This window comes from Sebastes umbrosus, chromosome 4, assembly GCF_015220745.1.
Source record: "Sebastes umbrosus isolate fSebUmb1 chromosome 4, fSebUmb1.pri, whole genome shotgun sequence".
NCBI lineage: Eukaryota > Metazoa > Chordata > Actinopteri > Perciformes > Sebastidae > Sebastes > Sebastes umbrosus.
In genome coordinates this window covers 5,102,660-5,127,226 of record NC_051272.1, presented here as the reverse complement: position 1 = coordinate 5,127,226, position 24,567 = coordinate 5,102,660, and the positions used below count along the sequence as shown (strand labels likewise).

Sequence of the window (24,567 nt, the reverse complement as noted above, 5' to 3'; positions counted from 1 at the left end):
TTCTATCTTTGACTACACGAAAGCGTGTCTTTTATTTCAGCACAGCTAACACTAAAAAACAACAGTTGAGAAGACGTTACTCTGAACACACTGCGTTACCATGATTGCACACTGACGTCTTTAACCGTCATTGTGTCAGTGTGAATGGAAAACAACACAGAAAAGGCAGATAACATAACTGCTTGTGCTGACCCACAGATTATGGTGAATTATGTCGTTAGAGTTTGCAGGGGAGAGGGACGTGTGGAATTTTAGCCTGCTGCCCCCACGATCCAGCCACGGATAAGCGCAGTGTTTAACGGTGGTATAAGAGTGATGAGGTTGATCCGACCTTGCAAAGTGGTAACTTATTAACTTGGAAATCAATCAACAACAAAAAACTATGAACGAAAGTGATAAGAAACCCTCCCAGGTACTGCATTTATCATACAAAATATGCTCAAATCATAACTCAAGCCCAACAGGCAACAACAGCTGTCAGTTTGTCAGTGTGCTGACTTGACTATGACTAAAACTGCATGTGATTATCATAAAGTGGGCATGTGTGTAAAGGGGAGACTTGTGGGTACACATAGAACCCATTTACATTCACATAACTTGAGGTCAGAGGTCAAGGGACCCCTTTGAAAATGGCCATGCCAGTTTTTCCTCACCAAAATTTAGTGAAAGTTTGGAGTGTAATTTAACCCCTTCCTGATAAGATAGCATGACCTGGTTGGTACCAATGGATTCCTCAGGTTTTCTAGTTTCATATGATACCAGTATTTTCTAGCTTTAAAACTTCAGCCTAAAAATCGCAAGTTGCTTTATTGCGTTAAAGAAATTAGTGGCGTTAAAACTAAATTATTATTATCGCACTAACTTTGACAGCCCTAGTAAATTTATGACTTTAATCTCTATGTTTTTTTTTCTCAGAATACTAACCCCCTCCCCCGGCTCTGTACATTTTTTTTATACCTACAATGGCCCTAATACGCGCCAAGAGAGATGTAGATACAAACTAAAACTGTACTTCAGCTGTAAGACAAAGTTTTGGATGATATAACTACAGTGGCTAGAGATACAAACTGTGCAGTCAGCTGTTAAATATTCATAATCTGAAGCTCCACACCCATCTCTTCATTCATCATCCCTGCAGGACAGAGAAGATGAAAGGGAAGGAAAACATGAAAAGGGGGCTGAAATAAAACATGAAAAACTTGAATCTTCTCTTACAAATGATTGAAAGATGTCACCTTGTCAAATCCTCACTGCTGATTTCATTTTTGCTTTCTGGTGTGTGTTTTCTCTGCAGATGATCGCCCGAGGTAAAAACGCATCAGATCTCTTCCCTGCTGTGGTGAAAAATGTGGCCTGTAAAAACATTGAGGTTTGTAATGAGTGTGGTTTCATGTTGCTTCATGTATTATTTGCTCCTTTTCTTCAGCTCATGTATGTGGTAAAAAAGTTTCTTTCTGCATTGAGGCTTTTTAAAAATTTCGCTTGCTTGTAATTTATGAATAATCTTATCACGTTTTTAAAAGCCCCGTGGGGTTCAGCTTTATCTCACCTGAACAAAATAGCAATTTTCCTCCTCTCCTCTTTTTAAGGTTTTTATCACTTTGCTTCATCTCTTCACTTCAGATTTATCTCAGTGAAAATAATTGAACTAATCTACATAATTTGGATTAAATCTGTTTTTTTTTAATCGCTCTGCTTCCCTCTTACTTCTCCTCTCTATAGGTGAAGAAGCTGGTCTATGTTTACTTGGTACGTTACGCCGAGGAGCAGCAGGATCTCGCTCTGCTCTCCATCTCCACCTTTCAGCGAGGGTTGAAGGTACAGCAGCTGGAAAATCCTTCAGATTTTTACTTTTTCTAAACAGAAACAAACACATTTATCAAAATTGGGGGTCTAATGTTTGCAGGATCCGAACCAGCTGATCAGAGCCAGCGCTCTGCGAGTCCTCTCCAGCATCCGGGTCACGATCATCGTCCCCATAATGATGTTGGCCATCAAAGAAGCCGCCTCTGATATGTCTCCATACGTCAGGAAGACGGCTGCTCATGCAATTCCTAAACTCTACAGGTGACCTACCGAGACCTTTTCAGTACTCAGGTCCCTGATTCCTTGTTTTGGGTTTAAAGACAGTATGGTGAACTTAGATTATTTCAGTTATTACTACTTGTTGAATTTGCCTTCTAGTTACATATATCGTGGCTTTAACAGAGGCTTCATATCAATCAAAGGTATCATAAATGATATATTTGTAAGTTAGAAATCTGTTTTTGAGGCTGCAGCATATTAGAGAGTCCTGATCCCCGCTGTCATTTTGAAATTGAAGCCTTTTATGGCAGTAAAAGGAAAATCCATTACTGCTCTGGCAGTAAAATCCTTTTGTTTTATACTCAACATAATTTTTAAGATAAATGATTGGTAACTCGTTCTCCAGCATTTCCTGTTTCAATCATTTTAATAATTTGATTCTTCTCTGCTCAGTTTGGATCCAGAACAGAAGGACCAGCTCATTGAAGTCATAGAGAAACTCCTCGCTGACAAAACCACGGTGGGTTTTTGCACCACTGATTCACTATTTTTTTTTTCACCAGATTCTTTTATTTTAACAAACGCAAATACAATATTCATACAGATTCATCACATATCAGAACCAAACTTCTGTGCACATTCACCAGATTGCATTCACTGCCTCAGTTGTTTCAAGGCTCATCATTTGTTTAACCAGTCTCCTTCTTCACCTTGCAGTTTTTGCACAAGCTGTTCTGTTTCCAACAGAAATCCAGTCACCATTTAGAGGTTTATTGTCCAACTTGAGGTGTAATTTGAGAATGCATGGACTGTACTTTGTGCATCAGTAATCCTCATGGATAACATGTACTCTCCTGACATTTAAGAGCATTATCCTCCATAACACCACCACCTGTTGTGTGCTGCAGTTGGTGGCAGGAAGCGTTGTCATGGCTTTTGAGGAGGTGTGTCCGGAGCGCATTGACCTGATCCACAAGAACTACAGGAAGTTGTGTAACCTCCTGATCGACGTGGAGGAGTGGGGGCAGGTCGTCATCATCAACATGCTCACCCGTTACGCCAGGACCCAGTTCCTCAACCCAAACATGAATGTGAGTAAGAATACAGAATCAGTATAGTCCCCAAAATCAATCAGTTATTAAAACTTCTGCTGCACTGCATGAAAAAAAATGATTTTCACCCCCGTGAACGCCTGCAAATGTCACTAAATCCCAGCAGCTAAGTCACATGTATGTGGTGGCATTCTGTCCGAATTTAGTCCAATGTGCAGACGTCTGTGATGGGTAGCCGTGTACTTCGGATAAGATTCCAGTCTTGCCTGAAGTGTGGCATACAGGTCGGTGAGCTCCTGGCTGCGAAAGGGTAGATGCCGCACGATACACACAGACACCTCCAAAGGTGCCATCTTCCTCATCGAACATCATACCAGTCGTGCAATCGTGATGCACACGTCATCTGCTGCTAGTACACTTTGCCTTGCTTCCAGCAGCTGTAAACACAATCAGTACAGACAATCAGTACTGCTCAATGCACTACGTGTTAACACAATCCATCCTCCGTCTATATGTACATCACTGCTTCTTTTGCACTTCTGGTTAGATGCTAAACTGCTTTTGTTGTCTCAGTACTTAAAGTTGAATCTAATCAATCTTATAAATCTTACCTTCTGCCTTCTCCGAGCTGAAGTCTTCATGGCTGCTGCCCGAGCCGCAAGGTCTGCTCCAGTCGGCTGTACTGGAACTTCCTGCGTACTGTCTCGTAGTAGGTCTTACATGCAGCTGGAAAACAATTAAATCTTACAAATAAAAGACAGAAATAGCCTCAGTAAAAGTACAAAAAAAACAAAAAACAGTAAAGCTTATTTACATAGAATGACGTCATTATCCACACTGTGCAAACACGGACGTGCAGCTAGAGCTTCGGCCAAATAAGAAGTGACTGCCTGGTTGTGAAGCGACGTCAGTCTGTGAAAACAAAACGCAAATAGATCAGAGACAGTATTTTTTACTTTTTATGTAAATGTATTTTATTGATTTTCAAAGTTTTAACCAACTTTCAACTACAAAGAGCCACCATTCAGCAAATAAGAAATCGACATTACCATCCGACCCCACTCACCCGTAGGATTACAGGTTATAGAATACAGTACATTCAGGTAAAGGACGGAAAAACAAAGGATAACCAAATAATTGTATTAATTACTGAAACAAAATAAAAGGGAAAAAATAAATAATTGTATTTATTTACTTTTACACAGCAGAATACATGTAGCGTAGTTTTTTACCTTACCCTTGCTCCGGTTCGTAACGCCTAAAATTTGCTTTGGAGTTGTGAAGACGACGCACAGTTTCCTATAAAATACAAGACAAAAAAATATATGAAAGTTTAATCAGTTTGTAATAGGGCTGGGTGATATTGCCAAAAATTGTATAATGATAAATATCAAATAATTATTTCTTAAAGGCTGATTTTGCTTCCTGTTGTACAGTTAATAATTTACACTAGTTCTGCTCAAGCACTCATAGCTCCTTCTAATCCCACAGTTGTTTACACTCTATCCAGATCTGCTAGTGACTTTAGCTCAGCAGTTAATATATTCTTACCGCAATTTTGTGATTGTGCGCCAGTCTTTTCCTCTTAATCCCCTCCACGCTGGGGCCGCAGTTCATCTTGGCTTCCAACGCAGCCAGCCTCTCCTCCATGGAGCGCAGTCTGCTGTTCACTGCGGTAAATTGTTGTTTCACTTCACCAGCAAACTGAGTCGTCTGGCGAGACAGCCCGCTCATAGCCACAGCAGTTTCTGCTCCACTGTGAGGCTTTCCCCCTCTTCATCCTCCTCCGTCACATTCTCATCCTATGCAAAGGTAAAAGTAGACATTTAAAATACATCCTCCTGGGATCCTTTGTGGAGCTTGACAAGAAAAACAGTTCAAAAGAAACTATGAAGTAGTATTCACCCTCTGTCTGAAACGCTCCGTTTTAGTGCATTTCAACAGAATTGCGTTGCTGGGCAACAGTTTGGGTCCAGGTTTACTTCCTGTCAGCTGATGTTATTTACATACACTGCAACAGGATATAAACTAAGACAAATTTAGAATGTTTATGTTTAAAACCGTGTAATGATCTATATATTGTATATTTGTGACATCACAAATGGACAGAAATCCTGACGTTTCAAATGCACAATTTCTGAATTTATTTGTGAATTCTATTTCTGTTTCTCCGTATATTGAGCATTTTGATAGTTTAACAGTATTTATATAGCACTTAAACATGCTTTACAATGTAAAAGACTTGAAAATCTCATTTTTTACAATATGGGACCTTTAAGACATATAAAAGCTTCAATATTCACAACTGGCATATTTTATATTGCAGAACAAAACTTGAAAGTCTCTTAACCTTGTGTAAACCACAAACTTTATTTCAAGCATCTAGCTAAAAACCCATTCAAAAAAATCCAATGACTTCGAGACGAGGGAAGAGGAAGTGCTAAAATGCTAATTCATATCTGGGTTTTAGCACTTATTCCTTTAGCACGCTATACTGTGTACTGTATTCGTTTAATTCATTGTTGCATGTTACAGAAGTCCATACAAACTTAACAAAACTCAGAAGTAAATTCACAAACAACTCATTTGCATTGGAACAGGATTTGGGGAGATTACTGTGCAACAAAAGTGTACAGGTGCACAGCTTTTATTTTGTTGGATTAATTCTATTCTTCCATTGTGACTGTGCAGAGGTGCAAATTGAAACCATCCTAATCATTATTTTTCTCTTTCAATGTTGCCAACTTGGTGATTTATTTTATTTATACATTTTTCAGACCCACCTGTCGAGTTATTTTTTCGTAAGCGATTAGCAACAAATTGAAAAAATTTTCATACTGGGATGAACATTGTTATTGTTGTAATTCCCGACGCATGTGGCGACAAATTGGTACAACCATTTTGCACTACATGTTTGTCTAACGCGAGGATGTCTAATGATGCTTCTCATACAGTGTTGCTGCTTTATGACAAATATATTCAAGAACAAATTACCATCTGGTGACTTCTTAAGCAGACAATAACTACTTTCCACGCAAGAGAGATTTCTGTCTTGGTCTGTTTGCCTGTTTATTAATCCCCACTGTCTCTGCAGGAGTCCCTGCTGGAGGAGGGAAACGACAAGACCTTCTACGGCTCAGATGATGATGATACCGAAGAGGAGGACGAGAAAGACAAGAAGGCAGAGGCTCCTTTGGCCAAGAGGAAGCCGTACGTGATGGATCCAGACCACCGGCTGCTGCTGAGGAACACCAAGCCGCTCCTGCAGAGCCGCAACGCAGCTGTGAGACACTTCTAAATAATACACACACATTACATCAGTATAACAGCCCATTAACTCTCCTCTTGAGTCAGTTGCCATGGTAGAGATCATAATTGTTTTCTCTCCAACATTGTTCCACACTGAGCAGCAGGTCGGTGTTGTGAGGAGTTGAAGTCTTCAAATGCACGACCTTGTTAACAAGCAGTTGAAGGGCCTTTGGGCACTTAATCAGAGCTGACCTCTCACTCTGAAATGGGGACAATCTCCCAGAGGAAATTAATAAAGCATCACTACATTAGTGCTGCTGTGGTCACCTTGGAAGGCCTGTTTTGTTCCGTGTTAGACGTTATGAAATTCCCACGTCACACATTATTCTGCCTTTGTTCTGCTGTAGTCGAGCTGTTTGCTTCAAGGCAGTTCAAGATTAACCCTTCCTCAGGTTTCCTTATATTGCACGTAGTATAGCAGACAATCAGTGAGCTCTATACTTGCGCTTTATTGTTTTGCACCTATTAGATATTCAATAAATAGTTTCCATTTGCCTGATGTCTTTGAATAGTTAAACTATTTGAAGCTCTTATTTTGCTATATACATGTGCTTCTTAGCGGGGCATTGGAAGTAAGGATCTACCACTACATGTACCATTTAAAGCAGCTATGGCCAATATTATTATATTAAAGGGATAGTTTGGGTGTTTTGAAGTGGGGTTGTATGAGGTACTTATTCATAGTAGATGTATTACCTACAGTAGATGACGGTCTGCACACCCCCAGTTTGGAGAAACAGACAGGAGTAACGACACAGTAAAAAAAGCAATGTACTGCTGTGGACGGGGCCGACAGCAAAACGTATTTTATCCACCTAATACGCTATATTTAGAACATTTTCACCGCTTTACCTTGCTGTCAGATAGCCCGTTCCGACATCTTTGTTCTCTTCAAAGCCACCAGACTCCATTGACAAAAGCAATAATTTTAGCTAGAATCCGAACTAATTCTTTAAAACACCAAAGTTACATAATAGCACAAACAAACTAACCGATCGAGGCAGCGGTAGGCCAGCGACCCCCCGTGTTCTGCGAGGTAAAATTACAGTTTTTTTCAGAGGAGACTGGCGGCTTTGAAGAGAGCACAGATAACGTTTTCAGTTCCCTGTCGGACGGGTAAAGCGGTTAAACATGCTAAATATAGCGTACACTTATACTGATTTTTAGATGGGCCTTTTAATACATTTTGTTGCCGGCCCCGTGAACAGCAGTGCATTGCTTTGCTCTCGTGCTGGTACGTCTGTTTCTCCAAGCTGCTGACCGCCATCTATTGTAGGTAATACACTGACTATGGATAAGTACCTCATACAACCCCACTTCAAAACACCCGAAATATCCCTTTTAACAATGCATCAAATGACAATGTGAAAACAATGTGACAAATGGGAAAGGGTTTGCTCGTAGTTATGAATTACAGAGATTTATCCCACTCGGCTTTACGGAGCTTTATAGTGAGTTTCGGCTCATTGTTTAGCTGTCACTCTTACTGCTTTCATCGTGACTTTTTCCGGTCGCAGCAGGCAGCTGTTTTCACTGACAAAGCTCTATAAACCTACTGTACACTACCTGCCCAGCACCAAACAGCAGACAGACAGAGTTAGCGACTAGCTGGTGAACATAGTGGAGCCATCAACAGCTAAAGAGACAGATATTTCCCTAAGGAGTTGGAAGAGATAAAAAACAGAGCAAATAATGGACAGTTGTTGCAGGTTTAAAGCTTCCTGAAACAATATGTCTATGTCAACAGAGACACTCTGCAGCTCCCCTCAGCTCTGCAGAGTGTTTTAGTGTCTTTCTGCTCATTGTTTTGATTTTATGGCCCATAACTTTACTGTTTTCTTTCACTCTCATCAGTCTTGCAGACAGCTGCTTTCATCTTATAAAAAACTCTGATAAACCCACTGTACACTATCTTCCCTGCTGGTGAACAGAGTGGAGCATTTAGCAGCTAAAGAGACAGATATTTCCCTCAGGAGTTGGTGGAGACCAAAAACAGAGCTAAAAGAGAGTGAATATTGGACTGTTATTCACCCGGTGGCCAGAAACACGACTCCAACGAGTCCAACTCCGACGCTAATGTTTCTCCATAACTATAGGATGTGTAAATAAGCAACTTCTTGCAAACAAATTGGCCATACCAACCTAATTGGTGACGATATGGTGATGTTGTGTTCACAACTGTTACCGCTGCCCCCGAGTGGCCAAAGAAATCAGTTATTGCGGGTTTAAAGCTTTTTGAAACAATATTTGTACATCAAAAGGGGATCAAATGCTTATGTGTAATGTGAAAACAATGATCACCCAACTCTGCAGAGCGTTTTAGCGTCTTCCAGCTCTCCGTTTTGAATTTATGGCCCATTACTTTACTGTTATGTTTCACTCAGCCCGTTCGCTGCGATATGCTGACTGAAAACACAACCCTTCCCCCTGAATGACTCAGTGCCAGATTATTTCCTGGACTTTAAATACATTTTAGTCTTTTCACTTTTAGCTGAGAGCTGTAAAAAAACTGTATTTGATTTACATCTTTCATGCATATTCAACACATTGGCAGAATAAATCCATCAGCACTGCAACATACTGCAGCGTAAGGCAGTGGTGGTAATGGATTATTGTTTTGGTAATGAATGAATTTCAATGGAGAACGAAGCGTTGAACACCCAGACGGACAATATAGTACATGCAATGTTTTACTGTATTTTATATTGTGAGATTGTATCACTGGTGATGATTTACAGCTCCCTCTGTTTTTTCTCTGCAGGTGGTGATGGCTGTGGCTCAGCTGTATTTCCATCTCGCCCCTAAAGTGGAGGTTGGGGTGATCGCCAAGGCCCTGGTCCGTCTTCTGAGGAGCCACAGGTGAGCTGTACTGTCTATAATTTGAAATAAATTGTCCGTTATAATTGCTATACCATAGATGTTGGCAGCAGCGTATTCCAAAATTAATCACAGTTTAATCGAGCGAGCAGTGTGAGCCATCTCACAGCGTTCTTGTGGCTGAAAAATGGAGCTAAGGTAGAAAATAATAAGAGCTGCGTTTTATGAGTCTCACTTGAAAAGGAACAAAAACTACACAGCTGAATGTGATAAAACTATAATGACCATGAAACTCAGCAAAGTGGAAAACAGGAGAAAAGAAATGACAGGCGAGAGTAGTGAAATAAATCTGTACAGCCCTGAAGCAGGAAGTGAAATTAAACAGGGAGCCCAGTGAGTCTGAGGTAAACATGAAGGCATAAACCATCAGGAGTGATGATGGCACAAAGGTGGCCTTTCGGCTGTAAGTCCTGCAAACTGTCGGCCTCTTATTGAACAAGTGCTGTAATGGGCTCATCATTCAGCAGCGACCAAACGGCAGCGTCTCTCTGTGGGGGGATTTGTCAGAAAACCGTGGCACCGTACGATATGTTTCACTAGACTTTATTATCCGTATGGAGTCTTGGCTATAATTACAGCCACATCGGTTTACTACGTTGAAGAATAATGCCTCAATGTTCAACAAGAAAGCTGCTTAAGTTCTTTAATCCTTTTTATTGGTCTTGTTTTTGTACTAGACCATCTACAAATATAACAAAATGGAGATGTCCTGTGGTATGTCAGTCCAAAAGTCAAAATTGATTGAAAAAAAGATCAATGTAATTATTTCTAAAATTCACAACATGTTTTTATGTAACGGAATATTCTGCTTCAATCCATATTTGTTGATGTTTAGCGTTTCAAAAACAACATTTTCACTGCGGTCAAAATAACTGTTTGCTCTCTGGCTTGGGGTTGAGAGCGTTTTCTCCTGTGCAGGACATGCAGTTAGTCAGGAGAGGTGTTGTTTTCTGCCAGAGGAAGCAAATATGTACAGTACATATATCTGCAAGAGAATTGCTGAAGTTTGAAGCTTCAGTTTGAGTTTATTGAGTACCAAGAATTTATTTGGCTGTTATTAGCACTGTTAACACTGTTTTCAGTGTAAAATTATTGTAATTGTTATGTTGTTGTCAGCCTTCCCTTCCTTCATAAATTAGGAGCCTACCTGGCAATGAAAATTCTGCATTCTGCACACATTTTCGGTCGTGCACAGTGGAAACGCCGATATAAAAGATCATATTAAGACAACCAGATAGCAATACACAATAGCTAGCATAGAATGTGTCATTTAACCAGCAGCCTTTGCTTGTGTACACTGACAAATACCTTGTGTTTAGTTTGAAAAGATATCAGACAATCAAATATATTATTATAGAGATTATAGATATTATACAGTTTTCAAGTAAACTATGTTTTGGTGGATTTTGGGAGACGAAACATAATTTTTCAACTGCTGAGGCGCTGTCCATGGTGCTGAAAGGTGCACTCGGTACTAACTAAGCGCTGAAATAATTGTCCTCCATCCTGATCAAAACGCCTATGGTGCGTGCATAAGCGCATACATGTGCACGTGCATGAACGTACACTTAAGGGTCCCGGTTTGTGGGGTTTTGAAAATATGTTCACCCTAGTGGGAAGTGAGTTAGTGTCCTTATTTCCTTCAAATGAATATATCACAGCTTTTAAGGCCCTGCACACCCACACAGCTGTTTTTTAGTTATTTGATTAGACTTTTGTTCAACTGATGCAGTACAATGTGTTTTAAGAGCACAATCACACAGCCAGGACTAGAGGTGTAATTAGGCAGACTAAGTGAAAAAACCTGTGTGGGTGTACCGGGGGTCTTGTATAGGGCATTTAAAGTCCTCTCTAATCAAACAAGAGCAGCAAACAAGCTAACAGAAATATTTCAACCTTAATATTATCTGAAACAAAAAGTTGTAGTGGAGCCCGTTCTCAATCATGTTGCCATTCACTGTGAATTAACTTACAGGCTATAAGCTAATGTGGCTGCTTGTAATTAGCCAGAAAAGAAATTGAGCTACACAACAAGCTAGTTTGTTTTTGTCTTTGTTTGGCAAGCTGTCGGCTGGCTGCAAGATCTCTAATTTCAGCTAATCTAATTTCCAGTGAGTTATTCAAACAGACTACATCCAAACAAAATTGCCCTCGTCTAGTGTAACATACTGGTATCTTTTGTTAGCCAGTGTAATAAATATGATGTATTATCAACAAAACTGTGAGGGTTAAGGGCCCTGAAATGTTAGTTGTCTGATTTGTTGTTAAATGATCTTGATCCTAATTATAGTATTACAAATATTACCACCGTTGTGAAGAGCTGGCGACCTCCAATATGGCCACAGTGTCTCTCACGTCCAGTAGACAGGAGCGAGAAGGGGATTGAATACATCTGTTTCTATTGCCTCCATCAATCTCTCCTGAATCTCTCTCTCCCTCCAGTGAAGTCCAGTATGTCGTTCTTCAGAACGTGGCAACGATGACGATTAAGAGACGGGTGAGCTATACTTGGTGATATCTGTTGGTTGTTTATGTGTGGAATTTAAAATCAAATGCTGATGGAGCTGCAGATTCATTTTCTTTCTTGTCTTCCTGTCGTTATGTTTCACAGGGGATGTTTGAACCGTACCTGAAGAGTTTCTACATCCGCTCTACAGACCCAACACAGATTAAAGTCCTTAAGGTTCTTTTCTATTCTTCTTTTCTTTTCCTTTTCTATTCAATTCTTGCTTTACACAGAATTGTGCTGCTATCTGTTTTCTTTTTAACCTTGACACTGAATAAATGGAGGAATGTTAAGTCTCTTAACTCTGAGGCATGCTAGTATAACATACAGTATATCTGCAGCATCGTTTGCCTATCCTCAATCATTTTAAACCCACTTACGCTGAGTTAAAATGTAGACATTAATGTGAAAAAAGTACAATTTTACAAATGAAAGGTCCTGCTACTGTAAGTAAACAACGCTATTGGAAAAAGCTGTACAGTAATTACAATAAATGTGGTTTGTATTCCCTTTATCAATTAAGTTTTCAGTGTTTGAAACATTTCTTTTCTTTGTCTTTTGCAGCTGGAGGTTCTCACTAATCTGGCCAATGAGACCAACATTTCCACCATTCTCAGAGAGTTTCAGGTACAGTGAAATACGCTTTTGAAGAGTGAATTTTGTCATGAACTTTGTCGTTATTTTGTCTAGTTTGGTTTTCACTTATTTCATTGTCTGTTCTTTAAATTAACATTATTGTTTTTACATTCTTATTTGTAATTGCCCCTGTAATGCTTGGTTTGCTACCTGACATTTTGTCTATTTTCCCCATGTCTTTGTCTTTGTTTTATGTATGTACAGCACTTTGTAACTCTGTTTTTTAAAAAGTGCTATATAAATAAAGTTATTATTATTATTATTTATGTTTTACTGTATTGAGCAAATATTTCTTTCTGGCAGACGTACATTAAAAGCATGGACAAAGACTTTGTGGCTGCCACGATCCAAGCCATCGGCCGCTGCGCTACTAACATCGGCGAGGTGAGGGACACGTGTCTGAACGGCCTGGTGCAGCTGCTGTCCAACCGAGACGGTGAGTCTGTCTATGTGACACGTAGATGCTTTTTAAGAATAAATTGTTGCTGCCAGCGTATCAGATATCGGGTCAATAGGATAATTAATCAAGATTCTTCAATTGCATTTGTAAATTATGAAATATAATTTAGCATAGTGAAAAAAATAGAAGCAGAAGATAAAACGTTTTAGAAGATTAGATACAAATCTCAGAGAGACAAGCTGAAAAACAGCAAATAAAAACAACCTGTTTCCTTCACTGAATAAGTAAAGGACTGAATTTGAATTTTAGTCTAGGATGAAGATGAAACACATTCAATGTTCATTTATTATTCATGACTCTTCCTCCTGTTGTACAGAGCTGGTCGTAGCTGAGTCGGTGGTGGTTATTAAGAAGCTGCTGCAGATGCAGCCGGAGAAGCACAGCGACATCATAAAGCACATGGCGAAACTAACAGACAACATCCAGGTGAGAGTCTCATTCACAAACTGCTGTCTGGCTTTAAAGCTTCTGGTTACAGCAGAGGAAACAAGAGTTGTTCTTTGTTTGAAAAGCTCATTGGTTGCTGTGTTAAAAACAAGCTTGCCAAATGAGGTTTATCCTAACAAACACAACCATCTAATGTCATTTTGATCGTTCTCAGGTGCCGATGGCGCGGGCCAGCATCCTGTGGCTGATTGGAGAATACTGTGAGCATGTACCGAAGATTGCCCCGGATGTCCTGAGGAAGATGGCCAAGTCGTTCACTAACGAAGAGGACATTGTCAAGCTACAAATCATCAATTTGGCCGCCAAGCTCTATCTCACCAACTCCAAACAGGTGTGAACAACATGTGTTTATTTATCACTAGTAATATTTAGAAAAAATCCAAGCGACCGGTCACTTGTTGCATCAAAAAAACGTGGCGAAAATGGCAGCCGTGCCGCTTTCATCCTTTTATCCAAGGTGTTTGGGGCATTGCGCTGCACCTGTCGCACCTAAACCAAAACCTGCACGCTGCGATGACGATGATGATGAAGTTGTGGTAATTTAGCAGGAAGCCTCACTGACTAAAACTAAACAAAGTCAAAACAAAGATAAATGGATTCCCTGCGCTGTAAAGCTTTAATGCTCGATTTCTCTGTGTCAGTTTGACTGACATTTTAACCGGATGTTGTGATGTTCTCGGACTGAAAGGGTGAAGCAGTAAAATAGTCCGTGGAACAGATGCAGATACAGCTCTGAGTAGCCCTGCACTAAAACGATTAATATTCTCCTCCATATATTTACCGTAGACTGATATTTCATTGATTTACAGAAGAAAGACAAGACATCTGCCGGCTGTCATTGGTTGTTTCTCGTCAAAGCAAAGTTGAACTATTTTTATCTCGGAGTGCAGCTGTTGCACCCTGAAAAATAGGCACTTGGAAACACTTGCGCGCTGCAACGGCATCGCTCTCGCTTTTGAGCACGCCTTCCACGGGTCTACATTGACAACAATGGATTTGAGGGCACAAAAAACGGGCATGTGAACGGCCCCTAAAACTTTAACTTGTCAACAGTGTGTGCAACGCTACTAAGCTTCAGTGCAGAAACGTCACTAATACAACAAATTCAGCCATCTCAAATGTCAAAGAGAGTCAAACATTTTGTAAAACAGGTATTTCTACAATATTAGGTGTGCTCAGATTTTTTTAGATTTTTTAAATACTTTTTAAGAAATTATTTTTTAGACATAAAAATGGTAGTAACTGCCATAAAATAAGCAGTCTCAACTGTTCTTTGTCCCACAAATTCCACTCTTTAAACACATTTCATGTCAAACTGCTGGTAGTTTGTTAATTTCACACCCTACCAACTCAAAATCCTGGGAAACAATTAGCGACCACCTAGTGACACTCTATCCGCTAATTATAATCCAATGCAATGTATTGCATGCAAACAGAGCACCCCTCCACAAACACACACTTGCACACATACACACACAAACTCATCAGATGGTAGATTTTCTTGTTTCTACTGTCCTCATCCTTCATGTCCTTCATATTTTCTTGTTCTCGCAGACCAAACTGTTGACGCAGTATGTTCTCAACTTGGCCAAGTACGACCAGAACTACGACATACGTGATCGGGCGCGCTTCATCCGCCAGCTCATCGTGCCCACCGAGAAGAGCGGAGCTCTCAGCAAGTACGCCAAGAAACTGTTCCTCGCCCTCAAACCTGCACCGATCCTCGAGTCTCCATTTAAAGGTACAGAAGCCGATTACATACAGCTGGGAGAGAATTGAACGCTAACACAGCCTCACTTTAATTCTTGAGATAACCTTGAACACTGAAACAGAGATTACTCATCTGATCAGCTAGCAGGTTTTTATCTGGTTTGTGATCTTTTATTTTCAGTTTTCGTAACACTTCCATGGTTATATTATGAACAGGCCAATATTCATACAGGAATATTCATTAGGGCTTAATTACATTTAGTGATTGGACTCTCTAATGAAATTAAAGTTAAAGAGTCTCTACTAACTGATTACACTAAATGAAGTATTCATTTGATAACTTTGCATTCTGGATTCCTTTTTCTTGTGTGTTTTTGCAGATCGAGACCACTTCCAGTTGGGTTCATTGTCCCACTTGCTGAACGCCAAGGCCGGCGGCTACCAGGAGCTGCCTGACTGGCCCGAAGCCGCGCCAGACCCCTCCGTGCGCAACGTGGAGGTGAAGGATTCTGTGCGTGCAGTGGGAACAGTAACATACAGAGACACGGGGGCCCTCTGGGGTCTCCGGGGGCCCCAAAAGGTGGAGGGGAGCGAGGGTTGCTCCTGCCCCAGAGCAGTGCCTCAGAGGGGCCGCACAGAGTCACCAGAGCCTCACATCCAATATAACATTAACTCCAATATAACATTGATTCCTCTCTCACTAGCCATCTTTCATCCACTTACAGCTCATTAACAGCTCATCGGTAACATGCATCCTTGTTCGGCCTCCATTTATTTACAAATGGATGCTGTTTAACCATCCCAACCCCTCCCTCCCTCCCTCCATGGAGGAGAATGAGTCACAAAGGAGAAAAGAGGATTATAGCTTCTATTTAGAAACTTCTGATTCACTATGAAAACACAGTCGGTGGTGTTGAACTCATCGCCCTCTCTGCTGCACTTGCTTCTGTTCGGCAGCAGCTCACGCGTCCCGTCCAGGTGATTTCTCACCGATGTTTGAGCCAATAGCACATGTGATACAGAAGGGAACAGGTTTGGTATCAACAGCAGTAAACCACCTCCCGTAGGCTGTGCTAGAGGTTGATGTAAGGAGGGCTGGCATCTACAATAATACCAACATTTAAAGTTATACTCTTCAGGAATATATCTGAACAAACAAACTTAAATTTGAATGTTTTGTAGAGCATCATCCCAACTCGCCAAAGTCCCTCCTCCTCTTCTTCTTCTCCATCCCATTCACTCCATGTGCCATCGGTTCATAACCAACAATGTGATCTAAATGAAGACACAAAATCAAAACTTGAGTGCGTCACTTCTTTGTTAAAATCAAGACTCATAAAATCGCTTGATTTTTAAGTTTCAAGAGAGACCTCAAGGCTTGATTTTGTCGTCATGTTTGTTAATTTATTGTGATTATAGTTGTAGTTTTTGTGTTAACTTGTCATTTACTTGTGATGCAGATTTCAAGATGAGGCCACGGGTGCATTTTTATTTAGATTTGACTGGTGGTGAACCAGAGACCACACAGGGGGTTTAGTATGTTTTAGCTAAATAAGTTGCATTACTCTTGACCGTTTTCCAAAGCATTTAATTCACTCCTAATTTAACTCCCGACCCTCCTGGCGGATATTCGTCTCTGTTGCTGATCAATCACAGTGCACAACGTGATAGTGCAGCTGTGAGCAGACGCTGTTTTGAGAACTCAAAGAAGCGCCGACATCTGATTCATTTTCTGACAACAGACAACTGGGTTTGCGATGCCATTATCCAGTTTCATCTCTCTTATTGTGGTCTGGCAGGGATCAAATTACATTAGCTTCTGACGTCAACGTCTGATAATTGACAGCTCACACATCAACAACATGAACCTGTTCTACATCTGACAGGAGAAACTCGCTGTGTTTTTGTCTTTGTTGACGGTTTTCAAACTGGAAAAACATGGCAGTTGTTCATAAACAATCCTCTAAATTACTAACTTAATTTAGATCATTATATTTGCAAAATCATGTCACATTTTATCATGATAACTTTAGTTTAAATAGATGTTGGAGTCAGGTCTTTGGAGAGTCAGTCAGTGTTTTTCAGACTTAAATCTTGTTGCTAAAATTGAGATTTAAGGCCTTTACACACTGGGGGCGTTTTTTTCGCACAAAAACGATGGATGGTTTTGAAGGTAGGAACTCAGTCTTAAAACCTTTAAAAAGTATGCTTTGGTAAAATGGTCAACAGTGATGTATAATTAACAAAAACCTCGCTTGGTCGTGTCCCATTACATCCTCTACTCTCCCTCTGCACATTATGCATCTCCACAGACAGAGGAAGTCATAACCACCGGCGAGGGGCGGATCAGCTTGCTAGGAGAATGGAGAGAGGTGCCCCCCCCCCCCTGCGCAGTTTGAGAGTGCAGTGGTGTTTGTTTTGATGACTACTCTCTCTTTCCTTTTACAGTCTATCTCTGGTTGTCATAATGTAGAAACTGATGATGGTCAAGTTGATGAGATGAATACGATTTTACACCCTGAATCAGATGTAGAGAGACGGCGGTCTTTGTCCCAAGTGGAAAGAGATTAACTAGAAGATACAAATGATAGTTTTTACTATTAAAAGAAATTGACGTCGTAGAATAGAAGTTGACGCTGAATCTTAAAGACGAAGCTGATTCAAGAAGCGAATGAAACCAGTCAAAAGGATTATGCTGCGTTCACACTATGTGCGAGAAAGCGACAGGCTACAAGACATTTTCAATGGAAGCCAGTGACATGAAGCTATAAACTGACGCCCGACACTAGCGCTGTGTAACGCTAATGATAAAGATGAATGAGAGTTAAATTGTAAAGCGCTTTGGATAAAAGTGCTATATAAATGCAGCCATTTAGCATGTGATACGGCCAAAAGCCCCAGAACAAGAGACTAAGTGGACTTTGAGTGAAGGTTAGTTAATGGGCCATTGACTTCACAGAGTTCAACATTAATGTTTTTTTGCACTTGGACAGAAATCTACTTGCCAAAAGTCAATTTTTACTTGCTCCTAAACAAAGTATTTTAAATATAAGCGGCTATCAAATAACAACAAAGACCAAAGTTAATTTTAATCTTTATTTAAGTAAATTAATCTGGAGTTTCACCCACGTCCTCTAACGCAAACCAACTAAACTTCTGTTTCCAGGGTAATTAAAACGCTCGCTTGCGCTTCAGCTCATAAAATTTGTCTTTACCCGACGCCATTTTCTCGCCAGTGGCCGATCAGTACGGCACAAGAAGGAAGCAAGATGGTTCACTTCTAAGCTACTTCCATCATCAACTCCGTAAAATAATTTATTCTTTTTTTACCACTTAACCGATCGGGCAAATGAGTTGCTAGATTTATTGGCTCGACGAGGCATTTTACTTGCCCTGGTCAAAGCGGCAATCCTTTTTCTTCTTCTTCTTCTTCTGCACCCAAACGGTCTCACGTGAAATTTGTGACACGGTTTGTGAATGTGTCACAAATGTTGTTGTGTGATGTGATTCAGACCTCCTCTTCCACCTCGTCATTTAATTCATTTTAATCCACCTTCGACATCATGCTTTATCACTGATGAAGACTTAATGCATTGTCGTGTATTTGCTTTGACATATTAGTAAGTTGTTAATGTTGACTTTTTCTTTCTTTATTTAAGTATATACAGTATAATTAAGTTATATTGGAGTCCATTACCGGAAAAAAAATGATAATTTTAATAGCTACCTAATTTCTGGATATTGTGGTAAATACTTTGGGGTTTATTCCTGTCTCTGATATCAAAAACTGTTCTCACACGTCTTCTCTTTTAGAGCCAGAAACCTTCCTGTGCTTGTTTTCTCTTGCTTTTATCTAAAAAAACTTTCTCCTTCCTTATCTCACCTCCATCCCAATCCTTTTCTTTTCTGCATCTACCAGGTTTTTACGCTGCTTGAAAGAGTCACAACATTAACGAGTGTGAGTCAGTTAGCGGCAAAGAGCCCACCTCCTTGAACCTCAAACCCATATAGCGGCAAAACCCGAGTGCTTTTTGACACGCCCTCCCCTCGCCGCCTAACGTAGTTGCTGTTCTGTGCTTAGCTCAGCCAAAGCTACCCGAAACACAGCACCCCTCTTCCCTCGGTCTCTACCATTAAAGAAGTGATTCTTTTAGCAGGAACGTGTGCTCCTCCGACACGTCGAGATTCATTAAACGGTTTTAAACGGGGGGTTTGGAGATGTCCACGCTCATTAGCTGATGGCTCTAGTTAATGAGTTTGGTCACAGAAAGAGCGAGACAGATTCATTTTAAAGTGTGGGAGGACAGTCACCACTCCTCAAAGACATCACTTCTCTTAATGGAACTGCTCCCTGTATTCAAAGAAAACCATTTCTGCAACTGGTCATGAAGGCATCACCTGGTGCTGACATCTATCTGTGCACAAAAATACATCTGAATTTGTTCTCTGACTGTCAGATCTAAAAGCAGATCTGGTGGCTGTCTTCGTTTTGGCTGCATCACGCCCAGGCAGAGGCATTCATGGCCATGCTACTGTAATCTGCCCACGTCTCTGCTTCTGTCTGAGGGGTTTGTCACCGACGGCCGAGCTTTACGTCTTACTGTGTGAACTCTCTGCTTCCTCTGCCAGGTGCCCGAATGGACCAAATGCAGCAGCCGAGAGAAGAGGAAGGAGAAGAAGGTGGACAAGCCGTTCTACTCCGACTCGGAGGGCGAGTCTGGGCCGACGGAGTCAGCTGACAGTGGTAACTTAAGGGTCAAGTCCATTACAGATGTGTTTGTGTGTGTGTGAGCATGAGAGTTTTGCTGAAAGCCAGCGTGAATTAGGGTGGTTTACTTTAGAGAGACATAATCACCGTTATTCAATGTTGTTCTTATTTTCAACAAATCCTATAAAAAGACAGAAACTATTAATGTGTTAGTTACTAACATTCATTCCCAGTCTGTGGCCGTATATATATATATGTGTATATTATAACCAGGTAGACTTTCCCTGTTTTCTGTGTAAAATAATTGACCTGATCTCCCTCTGACCCCGACCTTTCTCCCCTTCAGAGTCGGACTCTGCCAGCGGCTCGGAGATCGGCAGCGGCATGGCGGAGAGCGGGTCGGGATCAGAGAGCGAAGAGAGCGAGGAAGGCTCTGAGTCCGAAGAGGAGGAGGAGGAAGAGGAGGAAAAGGACAAGAAGAAGAAAAAGAAAGAACTAAAGAAGCCTGTGCAAGAAAGCGAAAGGTAGCACACGTTGTTAATACTAAATGTATGATGTTCCGTTTTGTGTGTCGGTATATTAAATACATCCATCTTGACTTTTTAACATGTTTTCATTTCGTACTGAAAGTCCACTTTGTGGTTAACGGTGGTCACTTTATTCTCTTCTCGTACACCCATTTCACAGATCAAGTTTAGTGTGATAGGTAGTTCTATAGAGTGCACAAAAAGCCAATGGGATTGTTCCATTGGGTTTTGGATTATTGCAGAAAAAAAGCTCATAAACAAACGTTTATGATATTTACAACTTTTGTTCAGCAAGATAATCTTCACAAATGAACACCACTTTTATGATATTTGAACCATAAATGCAATCGCCAGAAGTAAAAAGCTAACGCCTATGAACAAACTACACCACGGTCGCATGACTTCACGTCACCACCACTAAGCTAAAGGCGGACTAGTGTTCGGCATGACGACGTTTAGTAGTCTCATTTAGCCACTTGTTAGTAACCGCCTTTTTTAAGAGACATAAAAGCTTCAAAATTAATTAATTCATTCACAAATTGTCATATTTACTGACATATTTTATATCGTAGAACAAAATCTTGTGTAAACCACAGACCTTATTTCAGGCATCTAACTAAAAACCCATAGAATTCCAGACGAAGGAACCGAAAGTGCTAAAATGCTAACTCATTTCCAGGTTTTAGGACTCATTCCTGCAGCGCTCTGTTATACAGTAGAATCGGTCCCATCCCTTATAATAATTATAATAATAATAATAACTCCAGGATCCTAAATGGGACCTCTGAACTTTGCTTTTCTTTTCCAGCGAGCAGAGCAGTGAAGAAGAAGAGAGGAAACACGAGAGGAAGAGTAAACAACGTAAGAGCGACTCGGAGTCTGAATCCGATGAGGAGGACGAGAGCGAGTCTGAAAGCAGCCAATCAGAGTCTGAAGACTCGGAGTCTGAGGCAGAAGTCAAAAAGAAAAAAAAGGTATCAAAAGAAGAAACACGAAAAAAAATAAAACTAAAACACACTCATTGACTTATGGACCAAACAGTCCAGTATTTAGATTTCACAAAGTAACATTTTCTTTCATCTCCTTCCAGGCAACTGAATCTAAACCTCCTGCTAAGCCGGTCAAGAAAGAGAGCAAGAAAGAGAAGAAAGAAATGTCTCTGCTCGACTTCGATGATTGTGAGTTTTTTTTCTCTCTGAATGAGAAAACAAAAGTCAGTGGACGAGGTTGTTGATTGTTTTCAGAACCAAAGGATCAGCTGGTGCACTCGACTGTGCCAACTCAAAACAAAACACTTGTCCCCACAAGAGATAATATAACAAATAGATGAATACAGTCAGGTCTAAATTTGAATGCGTCTCACACTCATGCGTCTCTTTTTCCCAGTCGAACCGGCTCCCTCTCCTCAAGTCACGCCGGTCAACACCTTCATGTCTAACAGCCTTGTGACCGACCTGGAGGGACTGTCTTTGTCTGACGCCGTTCTCTCTCCGGCAGTAAGTACTTCACATGTTCCTGGTTAGTGTCTTCACAAACTGATAGAGAAGATTGTAGAAGAGATGATACCTGGTAGGAAAGGAAGTCAAAGGTAAGTTATGTTAACAGGCTTAAGATGAATTATTCCTCCTCTCCTGCCTGCAGACCATCTCTCCCTCCAGTTCCCTGAAGAGCTACGAGATGCTGCACCGGATCACGGGGGAGGGTCTGTCGGTGGGGTACTGCTTCAGCCGACAGCCGTTCAGCCCCGACGCCAACATGGTGGCGGTGCAGATGCAGTTCACCAACAGCGCCACCTCCGACACCAAGAGCCTGCACATGGAGGACGTGAAGCTCCAGTCTGGGATGAGGGTCAAAGTGTTTCCAGAGATCGGTGAGTGACGGGCAGGTGGGGCCCGACGGGGACTGGAGTTTTTATTTGATCCAAACAAGACACCAGTATTCATTTTGATGTTATTAAAAAAACAGAAGCTGCAGTGTTGCTGATACCTCACGACAAGAAAAATGTTAAGTGGAATAAACAATATGCAGACGATGTCCTGTTCTTAGAGCCTTAACTTGTAGTGTGGATAAAAATGTAAAGGTTACAGGTGGTGCTAGAGTAAAGTCTAGGGATCGTCAGAAACACAAAGATTTATCTTCTATATTTCTTGTGTAAAAGTTGAACTTTGGGCCTGATAGTGGTGCCAGACGACAGGCTGAGGGTGTCACCATTAAGAATCAATCTCACAAAGTGTTGTGTGGACCGACAGGCTGAGCATGAATATAAATAACGCAGCAGAGAAATAACCAATCCAACCAAAGCATTTTAAAGCATAAAACCGTAAAGAGCATGGTAAAAGTGTAGACTAATGTGAAACATTCAAAACAAAACAAAACAGGAAATAATATAAAATACAGTTGAATGAAGACACAACAGAATAGAAGCAAATACATGAATAAAATGGCATTTATAGAAACAAGATTGGATGGATTTACATGTTAATGGTGTATATTTTATTCCATTTGTAGCAGCACTGCAGCGGCGGCGCTCAGTTCATCTCGTTTTCTCAGTCCTCAGTCCTGACAATTGTCCTACTTTAATGCATAAAGCTGGTGGTTTGCAGGTCGGGTTCGGGTGGTTTTTGCATGATTTTTTTGCATGATCGGTGGGCGGATTGGATCTCATAATGAACCGGTGGGTGCGACTGAACTGCGCATCATTAATGAGCGCAGTCAGGAGGACTCGGAGTAACTGCAAAGCTGCATTCTTAATAATTCAACCTGTGTTTTTCATCAGGTAATGATGAGATAAAATCTTATGTGGAGTAAGTTTTTTTTTTTACTAAAATTATTGATTTGGTTCGATTAGATTGACTGAAATGTTCAATATAATCTGATGACTAAAGAAGGACATTTGACACATTTGAGACTATAATAAAAAATAGCTGAAATTAAGAGAGAAACATTTTGACTAAAAGTAATGGCTAAAAATTGACTAAAATGTAATGACTTTTCATTAACTACAACTTGACTAAAACTATGAAGGATAAAAATGACTAAAATGTGACTAAAACCAATAAGCATTTTTGTTTTAAGACTAAATCTAAAATAGTTGACAAAATGAACACTGATTTGTAAAAATTGCTGGTGTTGTGTCCCGATTCCCAACTACATGCTAATTGTACACAATATAACTCACAGATTCTCATAGTAAACTTAATGTCTTTGTAGTTCCTATACAAAAATAAAAAGCAATAATAGGAAATAATACAATACGTGTATTTAAAGTATTAAGTCATATTAAAAAAATAAGTAAAATTTAAAGTTCCTCAATAACCTTTGTGCGTTGCCTTCTGGACATCAACTGAAAACATCATTTTTTTTAGTATCTATGCTTCAGTGGAGGACACACGTCTAATCTCAGATCAAAGGTATTGACTGAAGGTTTGTGTTGTTTTATTTGTGCGTCGTGTGTCAACACTGTTGTTGTTTTGTTCCTGTGTGTTGACAGAGCTGCTGCCGGCAGGTGAGACGGCCACAGCTGTGATGGGAATCGATTTCTGTGACTCAACACAAGCGGCGAACTTCCAGCTGTGGTGAGATGGATTCTGTGTTTTAATGTTCCTGCGTTTCAACACCCTGAAGTCCTCTAATAGTACTGGGTGAAAACAGACACAGAACCGATGTTTGAGATGAGAAAGTGGACAAGATCGGGCGGCAGCAGCAGCAGTAGCAGCAGCGGGGGCGGGGGGGGCAGTGGGGGGGCGGACAAAGAGCTGAGGTCAAGTCGGACATTTTCCAGCAATCTTCAAAGAATTTACAGGAAGTCACAGAAATATTTACATCCTGTTAGATCCAATCTGTAGGCTAACTGTAGTTTATATTTGTTTGTAAATATACGTGGAAATGTGCGTGCATCTGGTATTGTATTCTATCCTTTATTCTTTTTATGTCTGGCTTGTAAAGCACTCGTTTTGATAAGTGCTATATAAATAACATTTACTATTATTATTATTATTATTATTATTATTATTATTATCAAGCACACAAGATATGTTTGTTAACAGAATAAAGGTAGGGTTGGTAAAGATTTTAGAAACATTTTTTTGTGATATTAGTTGAAATTCTCATCACAACCTGACAGCAATCAATAAATCAAATGCTCTGACAAAAAAAAGAAAAAATAATCTGGTATCTGTGGCTGTCGCAGGACTTTAATAAATCCGTTCAGTCATTTTATTCAGGCCGAATGAAATGATTGGACGGACCACATGCCTATCTACCTGCGTGCACTCATTGCGCGTCACCGTAGTCTTCCACAGCTGTGAGCA

General features: G+C 40.5%; 1 protein-coding gene across 11 annotated transcripts in view; it reads left to right on the top strand.

The window, feature by feature from the left end:
• The window catches only part of LOC119486819 (AP-3 complex subunit beta-2), a 54,252-nt gene that overhangs the window by 21,317 nt on the left and 8,368 nt on the right, over positions 1-24,567 (top strand). For 7 of the 11 annotated variants that reach the window (XM_037767242.1, XM_037767236.1, XM_037767240.1 and 4 more), the window contains exons 3-24: positions 1,295-1,369; positions 1,723-1,818; positions 1,907-2,067; positions 2,479-2,545; positions 2,934-3,116; positions 6,172-6,360; positions 9,148-9,245; positions 11,706-11,760; positions 11,875-11,946; positions 12,334-12,396; positions 12,709-12,841; positions 13,182-13,291; positions 13,467-13,643; positions 14,867-15,053; positions 15,403-15,533; positions 19,652-19,766; positions 20,077-20,254; positions 21,066-21,231; positions 21,348-21,435; positions 21,644-21,753; positions 21,899-22,127; positions 23,748-23,832. In XM_037767242.1, coding sequence (XP_037623170.1) covers positions 1,295-1,369; positions 1,723-1,818; positions 1,907-2,067; positions 2,479-2,545; positions 2,934-3,116; positions 6,172-6,360; positions 9,148-9,245; positions 11,706-11,760; positions 11,875-11,946; positions 12,334-12,396; positions 12,709-12,841; positions 13,182-13,291; positions 13,467-13,643; positions 14,867-15,053; positions 15,403-15,533; positions 19,652-19,766; positions 20,077-20,254; positions 21,066-21,231; positions 21,348-21,435; positions 21,644-21,753; positions 21,899-22,127; positions 23,748-23,832 — 2,768 coding nt within the window. Of the gene's footprint in view, positions 1-1,294; positions 1,370-1,722; positions 1,819-1,906; positions 2,068-2,478; positions 2,546-2,933; positions 3,117-6,171; positions 6,361-9,147; positions 9,246-11,705; positions 11,761-11,874; positions 11,947-12,333; positions 12,397-12,708; positions 12,842-13,181; positions 13,292-13,466; positions 13,644-14,866; positions 15,054-15,402; positions 15,538-17,338; positions 17,395-18,941; positions 18,981-19,651; positions 19,767-20,076; positions 20,255-21,065; positions 21,232-21,347; positions 21,436-21,643; positions 21,754-21,898; positions 22,128-23,747; positions 23,833-24,567 lie in introns of all 11 variants that reach the window. The other 4 variants (XM_037767243.1, XM_037767237.1, XM_037767234.1 and 1 more) reach the window with 2 other exon arrangements.